Here is a 10,284-nt window from a genome sequence, read left to right as displayed (position 1 = left end):
TTAACTGGGATACAATTTAAAGTAGTTAAGTTGTAAAATTAGCTAACAAGTCCTAAATAAAATAAAACTCATGATCAAGTTGAAAACAAAATTAATAAATCACAAAAGGAATGCAACACTAAGAGAATACAGAAGGACAATCAATGAACAAAAGACAAATTTAAAGAAACATTGATCCCGAAAAAACAGGTGCTACGTCCAAGGGAGAACAGAACTTGCTTCTTGCAAAAACTCGCTGTGAAAACAATTTGATATGAAGACAAGCTTTTGGTTTTAAAATTTTCTACATAAAGGCATTTGCCTCAATGTAGTTACAGCCCTGGAATAAAAGTGAGGTAAGTGTTCCTGAGCCAATATACCTAAAGTTAAATGAAACCCATTTTCAGTCATTTCAAGTATATTTAAATGATATTTATACCTTTATTATTAAAAGATTTGGGAAGTGTTTCCCGAATTTTTTTTGAAAAAAAGATGAATTTTATGAAGAATCTGGTGCCACCTCATACTTTCGAATAGCATTTATAAAATGGTTTAAAGACCTGCCGAGTTATTTATTTTCAATACATTGTAAGTCAGGTTATTTATTTTCGAACTACCACAGAACAAACCATTTATTTTTGTGATTATCAAGGCTGAGTTATTTATTTTCAAAATCCTCCTGCCCCCCCCCCCCCCCCCAGAATATCAAATGGTCGTCCCCTTAGTTCTTCAGAAACATCTCCCTCTGGGGGCTGAACCTCGTCATGCTGTTCCGCGTGACTGGGATCCATGATGGCTCAACGTTGTTAGTTTGCTGCCTAGTACACACAAGTTGTGTTGTGCGCTGTCAGTGTAACACTACGTACGTTGCTACGTTGTCGTTCCTTGTCTGAATATGTAAAGACAGGTTGTCGTCAATTTATTGTACGTCAAGGGATGACGCGTTCTTGCAGGCAGGTTGTAGCTGTAGAACTGACGTGGAGTGGCGGTATCTGTGAGACACAACAGGCAAGCTGTAGACTTTTTACTTTAATGGCCTGACCATTAAGTATAACCGACGATTGGGCTCAAGCAGAAAAGACTATCAGGTGCTGATTCTTTAATTATGAACCAATCTGACATATGGTAAAAAGCTGAAATACAAAATAAAATACAAATTTACAATGTGTAGAATAAATGTTAAGATGAACGAAATGTCAAATTTAATTGATAACACACAGTCCGTTGAATGCGAGAAAATGTTGTACTTCCAAGAACGGTTAAATTTCCAGTAATTCACGGTGAAAACTTTAAAGGTTCAAATATATGAAGAGCAATTTGAAGGCTTCAGATACAATGTTATAAAATTAACTCACTCTGTGGTTAGCCACGAATTGTGTCCAAGATGACCGTCGTTTGTCCTTAGAATGTTCTCCAGTACTGGGATGACCTTGCAATTCAGTTCGAGATACGTGAAAGAAAGGGAAAAGGTAATGATTATACGATGTTTTAAAGTTCTTACAACTTCTTATACGGTTTAAAGATGAATAATCCTCCTAGACTGGAACACTTAAACAGATTAAGAATATAATCAAACGAACTACATAAATTGAGTAAAGGCGCAACAGAATAACATTCCATGGTAAACCCTATTTTATTCAGGTCGATGAAACAAAAGATGGACGTCATACTCACGAACTTTTCACGCCAAAATGGAAGCGGATTCAAATGAGGGAGTTACCAGAAATTTGAATTGATAAGATATTTAAATTTTTGTAATAATATTAAACATATTAAATTCAGTTCCGTGAATGAATAAATCAACAATATTTTTATTTGTTAATTCATTACATTAACATAAAACCTTGTCATTTTAAGATCCTGTTTATATTGATGAAGATGTCTTTTTTTAAAGTTTTATATACACGTTTGTATATAATTACTGTGGTGTTCTCTAAGTACGTTTAGTGATCTTTGAAAGAAGTACATTTGCTCTATATTCATTCTGGATTGTTACTTGGTACCTCTTCGTGCTTGTATATATGTCATCATTCGTACAAGGTAGGCAATTAAAGCTAGGACCAATACCCCTTCCACCAATAGCAATACAGCCTATCATTTCAAAATAACGTCCACCAAACATAACAAATGTCATTCATAAAGATAACAGCTGATTTTGTGAAATAAAAAAGGGGACTTTTTGTAAGAATCAGAATTGTTTTGTAAAATTCGATTTGTTTTTACATAAAACAAGATATTTGTACCTAAATGTGCAAAGGCCCTCCATTTTTCGGACTATTTTTACCCATATCAACACGAGGGATGTCTTACAATTCAGCATTCTGTAAAAAAAGTTCTTATGATTTATACAGCGGAAAAAAAAAAGAACTCGGCTAATATTTTTTCAAAGGTTTTGTAATAACTCGCTTACCCTTCCGAAGCACCTGAGATCACCAACAGTTTTTGGTGGGGTTAGTGTTGTTCAGTCTTTGGTTTTCTATGTTGTTTTGTGTACTGTTGTTTGTGTGTCTTTTTCTTTTTTTTAGGCACTTTGTCAGTTTATTTTCGACTTATGCTTCATTTAATTAATAATATAACGACACAAATGGATCGTCAGTTGTTAAATTGAAGATCGCTTCAGTTGTTTCGTGGTAGCGTGAGACCCTTGATTTCTAAAGGTCGTTGATGCGACGATCATTGGCCTGGTAAAACCATTGAATTGAAAATTGGTATTTGCTGCTTCACCGAAAAACCTGTGATATGTTGGACTGTTGCCTTGTAAATCAGTATGTCTTTTTGTTCCCCGCGTCTTGTTAGCGCTCTCACAGTTACAATTCTTTGCTAAATTTCTATAAAACTTATACTATAGGTTAATATCAGCAATATTTCGGACAAGTTCTATAATGTTGGCCGATCGACTTCTTTTAAAAGAGTTATGCCCCTTGGAAATATTAAAATTATGGAAAATGGCCTCGTTAGCGCTCTCACTGGTACAATTCTTGCCAGATTTTTATAAAAATTATTTTATAGGTTGATATCAGCAATATCTCGGACAAGTTCTATAATGAAGGCCGATCGACTTTTTTATAAGAGTTATGCCCCTTGGATATATTAAATTTATGGAAAATAGCCTCGTTAGCGCTCTCACGGGTACAATTCTTGCCAGATTTTTATAAAACTTATACTATAGGTTAATATCAGCAATATCTCGGACAAGTTCTAAAATGGTGGACGATCGAATTTTTTTTTAAAGAGTTATGCATTGATGAAAATGGCCTCGTTAGCGCTCTCACGAGAACAATGTTTGCCAGATTTTTATAAAACTTATACTATAGGTTAATATCAGCAATATCTCTGACAAGTTCTATAATGGTGGACGATCGGCTTTTTTAAAAGAGTTATGGCCCTTTGAAATATAAAATATGTGCAACGCGGGGGACATTGGAACTCTGTTCTTTTATTTTTCTAGTACAAAATAGAATTCATGTTCATATCACATTTACATCCCATGTATCGTCCCGTTATGCATGAACTATTTGCCTATATCAACACGAGGGATGTCTTACAATTGTCATCATTCGTACCAGGTAGGCAATTAAAGCTAGGAATAATACCCCTTGCACCAACAGAAATGATGCGTTTATTAAATTTAAATTCAAAATCTATTTTTGTACTGTTTTATTTCTCATGTCATGTCATAAAATCTGGTTATCTTTTATTACAGATCCTGTTTAAATAAAAGTTGTATATACAAATTATCGTTATCTCCATCATTTAAAATATTTCACATTCAGTGATCCGTGAATTTTTTTTTTCTCTATATTCATTTGAAATCATAACCTTACAAGTGTTTGTTTTTATACATTGTATGCAGGTTGTAAACCAATGAGGATATTATATAGATATATATATAGGCAACAGGTAAGTCATGAAAACTTTAAAGTTTGCATTGATTTTTTTTTAAATTTGTTAACCTTACCACCAACTGAAGCGTTACCACATCTTCTTGTTTTTATATTTAAAGATGAAGGATTTGGGAAATTTTTATCTAATGTAATATTCGTTTTATTTTCAGATGATTTCTATGTTACTATTTATCTTACTTTTTTGTTTAGTAGTTTGTTTAATTACATTTCACCCGAAATCAAAATGTCCTTCATAAAGTTCTTAAAAGGATGCTTATTAATAAAAGATTCTTAGAAGTAAAGTTTTAAATATTGAATGTTTTAGGGACACCACCATGACTTGGTTGACCATTCTTGAAACGGTAATTTTATAATATTTATGAAACATAAATGCTTCATTAGGTATCTAGAGTAATACACCTATTGCTGAACTTTTTGTAAAAGTTATTATGATTGTTTATATACCAGTGATTTGGTATTTAAATCAAGCTTGTAAAAATAATTTATCACACTAGTCAAAACAAACTCTCACTGCTTTAATTGATAAAATAAATTCGCCATTAAATTCACTTTACGATTATAATAAATGACAAGCAGCCCAAGGTAGTGATTTACATATCAAAATATCATAAAAAGTGTAAATATATCATTCTATACCACCAAAGTAGCCGTGCAATCGAAAATCCCAGAGGGGCAATACAAGTCCGAGACGACAAATAAACAAATAAAACCGCATTTGCATACAAAGAGAATAGCTTTGGCAATGTGAAGTTCAGGATTTTTAGTATGTTATTCAAAAAATAATAAATACAAGTCGCTTTCTTTAAAAAAAGAAATGCAATCGTGAACCTAAATGCATGTTTGGAATGAAAGATCAGATAATTGTTTTATAAAGATTCATAATTTCACCTCATTTCTTTTTTTATATAAGATGTAGATAAACTGACATGAATTCTTAATGAAACTGATGTTCTATGTTGGGCATAATTTTCTTGTTTAAGAAATAATTTCTCTCTCTCCCATCCCTCAGTCACTTCCGATAGATAACATTACAACATGATAGTTAAGAAGCAACCATTATATGTTAATTCCTTTCTGAGGTGCTATTTTGGGAATAGAGGTAGCTTCCTGGCTGAAGTCGAAATGTAACTGTGGAAACAGTCTTTGTTGTAAAGAAGTTTAATGAAATGTTTTGTAGCCAGTTTGAAAATAGTTCAGACCTTATTTTTTTTACTTCATATAAAAATAAGAAGATGTGGTGTGATTGCCAATGAGACAACTCTCCACAAGAGACCAAATGACACGGAAATTAACAACTATAGGTCACGGTACGGCTTTCAACAATGAGCAAAGCCCATACCGCGTAGTCAGCTATAAAAGGTCCCGAAATGACTAATGTAAAACAAATTCAAACGAGGAAACTAACGGTCTAATTTATGTACAAGTTTTAGATAAATAAAGAGTCATCACCTCAATTAACTCCAAAGAATATCACTCAGTGTCTGTAATCGTTTCATATCTATAGAATTATTTTAAGGACCCAAACGCATATATATTTATGAACTGTTTCGATATGACATATAATTTCTGAATTTAACACACATAAAAGGTGCCTTTAAATTTCGTCATAATTTCCTGGGTTGACTAGTATTTTAAAATAAGATTAAGTATAAAAAAGGAAGATGTGGTATGATTGCCATTAAGACAAATCTCCACCAGTGACCAAGAGACGTAGAAGTTAACAGCTATTGTCACCGTACGGCCTTTAACAATGAACAAACCCCAAACCGCATAGTAAGCTACAAAATGCCCCGAAATGATAAATGTAAAACAATTCATACGAGAAAACTAACTGCCTGATTTCATTGCGTTGTCCTTTATTCTAATTATTACTTTTTTTCCATTATTATTTCGATACAAATGTGGAGCCTTATTTAATATAAATAGAAATTCATTATCTTATCTCTGACTGTATCTATCATCACTCAGTCCCTATAAAAGACAATCGTTATTTTATCTCTGACCCTCAGCTGTATTAGTATTTCACTCCTGCTATTGCATAATTTATGCATAATCAACTTTTCTATTATCCGTCATCTCAGATATCAAGTCCTAAAATGTAATTATTCTTTCAGAATCATCATCATACCGCTAAAAATATTTAATAAGTTAAATGTTTATTAAAAATGAAATGTTTCGTTGTAGCATCTCATATCTGCATTTTACACATCTCAACGGTTCTTTAAGGTTCAATTTGTTGTTCTTTAATATATTGTCTTTTTATTTCAATTTGTATTATGATAATGATAAAATATATGTTGTTCCAATATTTTACCAATTAAATAATATGATTATAATAATTCTATTTTTGCTATTTTAATTAAAATAGGAACAATTTTTAAAAACTCCTTAATTAGTTCATAAACGGACTTAGCTCTTGCACATGCATGTAGTTAGTCTATTTATGTATATATATCACTAGTAACTCGAATAATTCAGCCCCCTCTATCCACTACTTTTCTCGAGGGCTTGAAGGCATAGTGACCATTGGTTAATGGAGTGATCGTAGTGATCGTAATATAACGACTGGATTATTCGGGTTAATATATATATGTACCATTCTCTGTAACTTTGTATTTAGTTTATGAGAATAAAAGATTCATTCATTCATTCATTCTTCTTTAATTTCGCTAAAATGTCTCAGTTTTAAAATCTTAAAAACGCCTAACCATTGACGGTAATTTTTTCGCTTAAAAATATATGCGACTATAATTCAGTTAACTACTGGTGTAAAATATCAATCAGTCTCGATTAACACTTATCTCTATAGCAACTGTTAGACAATTAAAGGAGGAGATATGATAAGAGCCGTTATTTGACACCTGAAATGTCAAAAATAGTAAACTTATTAAACCATTCTAAACTTGTGTTAATTTTAATGATAAATGAACCAGTTGCTTTGCTCTTTGCATTTCTATAGCAGAAAGGTCGCCTGTGGTGTCACCATGACGTTACAAACATGTCGAAATTTACGTATTTGCCTTTAAATGGACATTTCAAGCACAGCTTTTTTGACCAACAGTTTTACACATAGAGATATTTTACACGTTATTGGCTTCTTTGTAAAATATATTTTGTAGCGAAAACTCTGTGTGTGTTAAGATCACAGAGAGGCGGAAGATACCAAAGGGACATTCAAACTCATAAGTAGAAAATTAACTGATAACGCCATGGCAAAAAAAGAAAAAAAAAACCAAAAGACAAACGGTATACAAAACACAACATAGAAAACTAAAGACTGACAAACAGGACCCCCCCCCACCCCCCCCCAAAAAAAAAAAAAAAAACTGCACGAAAGGGGGAAGGGGGAGTGGTTCTCAGGTGCTCCGGAAGAGTAAGCAGATTCTGTTCCACATTTGGCAAAATAATGTTATTTTGGCAGTTTGTGATGTTTTGCACTAAATGTAAGAAGTTTGAAGCCCTGATGCTTCTATGTAAGACAATATTCAGAGACTGATCTCCTACAGACTAATGACTCGCGAAGGATTTCATTTAGTAGATATATTATACTTTATGATTTTCGAATTCAAGGTGCCTAAAGGTGGCCTTATCATTCCTTCTCCTTTCTACTGGCGACAACGACAACCATTTGACGCATTTGCGAGATTTTTTTTTAACTTGTGATAGGACCATAAATAAGTGTCGATATATTTTTTTGGAAGATACAACACCCATTTTGTATCGCAATCAGCTGCAGATCAAATTTAATGAGGCAGTAAAGGTGAACATTAAGAAGAACGCTTTACTAAACTTAGAATAGGGAATGGAAACGGGGAATACAAGGCCACCAATGGGTCTTGTCTGTAACATGGAATACCAAAACACAACAAAATAAAAAAAAAAAAAGCATAATGACAAATTGAAAGTTCTAGTATATACTAAAAAAAAGTACTTAACTTATTGACTATGAAGCCATACATGCTATTTTACACTCTGAGATTGGTCACTGTTTTTATAGTTTCCATTTACAACTTCATTGATAGTATAACATGATGTTCAATAACAAAGTCATGCGTAGTTTTATTGTTTCTTGTAAATTTTTATTTGTAGGTCTCTTTCTGTCATAAAGCCCCTAACGTTTCTACGGATATACATTCCTGACTTTCAAATGTTTGGATTTGAGCGTTGCTGATGAAGGTGAATCCAGAGGAGTGCTTCGGACGGACAGAATCTATAAGGGCTATTTTTAGATGATCTGACGCAGAATTCTTGCTAATTATGAACAATATACACAGATGTACAGCCAAAAGAATAAAATGGTTCATCGTATTTACTGTTCTGTGTAGCTTAGTTATAAGCATTCTAAATATTTTCTTCATTTGTGTCCATCACTGGTGTGCGGAACATCAATTAAGTAATTTAACATATACTAAGTATGCTGACAAGCACTGGGCAAGATTGTATGTACAAAGTGTAACGCCAAATCTTAAAACCGCTGTCGAGTATGCTGTTGTCACAAAGTCAAAAGATATATCACAAGATATTATTAGCAAATTACCAAATAAATATATATTTAAACCAAACCATATGTCTGGTGGATTAGCAATTATTGAGGGAAACAAAGTAACTAAATGTACATCAGCCTATTACAGAAATTGTCCATCGTGTAAAGGAATAGATTTGCTACAATGTTTGCAGAAGATATGCGATCTCTGGTTACAAATTGTGTTTAACCCTGGAAAAGAAAAATATTACCAGTATATACCACCTAAATGTATGTTTGAAGAGTACCTAGGCTCTAGTGGGTTTCCTATGGACTATAGGGTGTTCACATTCCATGGTAAACCCTATTTCATTCAGGTTGACGAAACAAAAGATGGACGTCATACTCACGACTTTTTCACGCCAAAATGGAAGCGGATACAAATGAGAGAGGTGCCAGAAATTTATCCCGTTAACTCTTTAGCTAAACAGCCTCCGTTCTTTCAGGAAATGTTGCGATACGCAGAAATTTTATCTCAGCCATTTATCATGATGCGTATGGATTTCTTTGCTTTTGATGACCAGTATGTTTTTGCAGAATTTACTCCATCACATCATGGCTGTAAAGGCAGATTTATTCCTTCAGTCATAGAGAATTATTATAATTTGGTTATAGACAACCCGTCTGCGTACTCGGACCCAGAAGTTGTATTACAGTTGAAATAATAGTAAATTATATATAAATGCTTTTATAAAGTAATCAAATATGCACATTCATGGCTCTATATTCTGTCGATACCTGTATCTCGGCATTGCACAAGCTCATGTTTTTCTCTGACCGATTAAGACGTTTTTACACCAAATCCATTGGATGTGGGATGTGTAATGATTGATATTTTAGTCTTAGATACATGATTTGCTTTATTAGTTGTTATTGGCTTTGAACTAGCTGTCAGTCACTGTGAGTACTCTCAAATCTGTACTTGGTGTCTTTTTTGTGGGGATATATAAGTACCCGTCCACGTCCACTCTGTGTTTTTGTTATATGAATTTCTATGTGTATCCAGCTGATGAGTTAAGCCTTTTTCAACTGATTTTTATAGTTTGCTCTTATGTTGTACTGTTACACAACTGTCCCAGGTTAGGGTGGTGGTTCGCGCCTTCAAACTTGCTTAACCCTACCGCATTCTATATGTGGCTGTCCCATGTCCGGAGCTTGTAATTGAGTGGTGGTTGTTGTTTGTTGCTGTTTATCATATTTGTTTTTGTGGTTATTGTTTTATATAGCGTGTTCTTGTGTTGTGCTGTTGCACCACTATACCAGGTAAGGGGAGGGTTTGGCGCCATCTAACTAGTTTAGCCCCGCCTCATCTGTATGTGTCTATCCCAAGCCAGGAGCCTGTAATTCAGTGGTTGTCGTATGTGTAACATATTTGTTTTTCGTTCATTATTTTTTACATAAATTAGGCCGTTAGTTTTCTTGTTTGAATTGTTTTAAGTGTGTAATTTCGGGGCCTTTTTTTAGCTTACTATGCGATATGGGCTTTGTTGAAGGCCTTACAGTAACCTATAGTTATTGATATCTGTGTCATTTGGTCTGTTGTGAGGAGTGTCTCATTGGCAATCATACCACATCTTCTTATTTTTATAAAGTACTGACGTGCTGTTTACTCGAAAAAACCCACGATTTGGAAAATAAATAAAAAAATCTCCATATAGACTACTAGCAGTTGCCTTTTCCTATTCAAATATCAAACATTTCAAAATCATTTAAGACGTTAATATTCTAGTATTTAACATGTAATCAATTGTCTAGGTTCTGTTGGCATAGAGGGTCGAAAGGGATAACCAAAAAAAGTTAAATGTGTTTTGCACTCTTTGAAGAACACCAATTGTTGACTGAGTTATGGAAAGATGGTCATCCCTTGGCCTTTTCACG

General features: G+C 33.5%; 1 protein-coding gene across 3 annotated transcripts; it reads left to right on the top strand.

Moving 5' to 3' along the window:
• Nucleotides 1–1,831: 1,831 nt before the first annotated feature.
• On the top strand, nucleotides 1,832–9,269 carry LOC127725834 (uncharacterized). 3 transcript variants are annotated; one of them, XM_052233151.1, is made up of 2 exons: nucleotides 1,832–2,019; nucleotides 7,974–9,269. In XM_052233151.1, the coding sequence occupies exon 2, from the start codon at nucleotides 8,142–8,144 to the stop codon at nucleotides 9,069–9,071; it is 930 nt and encodes a 309-aa protein (XP_052089111.1). In that variant the 5' UTR covers nucleotides 1,832–2,019; nucleotides 7,974–8,141; the 3' UTR covers nucleotides 9,072–9,269. The 3 variants fall into 3 exon arrangements, with proteins under 3 accessions (XP_052089111.1, XP_052089113.1, XP_052089112.1); XM_052233153.1 differs by lacking the exon at nucleotides 1,832–2,019 and adding an exon at nucleotides 3,805–3,879; XM_052233152.1 differs by lacking the exon at nucleotides 1,832–2,019 and adding an exon at nucleotides 4,120–4,225.
• The last annotated feature ends 1,015 nt before the right edge of the window (nucleotides 9,270–10,284 follow it).

Source organism: Mytilus californianus, unplaced genomic scaffold (assembly GCF_021869535.1).
Source record: "Mytilus californianus isolate M0D057914Y unplaced genomic scaffold, xbMytCali1.0.p SCAF_15, whole genome shotgun sequence".
Taxonomy (NCBI): domain Eukaryota; kingdom Metazoa; phylum Mollusca; class Bivalvia; order Mytilida; family Mytilidae; genus Mytilus; species Mytilus californianus.
This window is presented reverse-complemented; position numbering and strand designations above follow the sequence as displayed.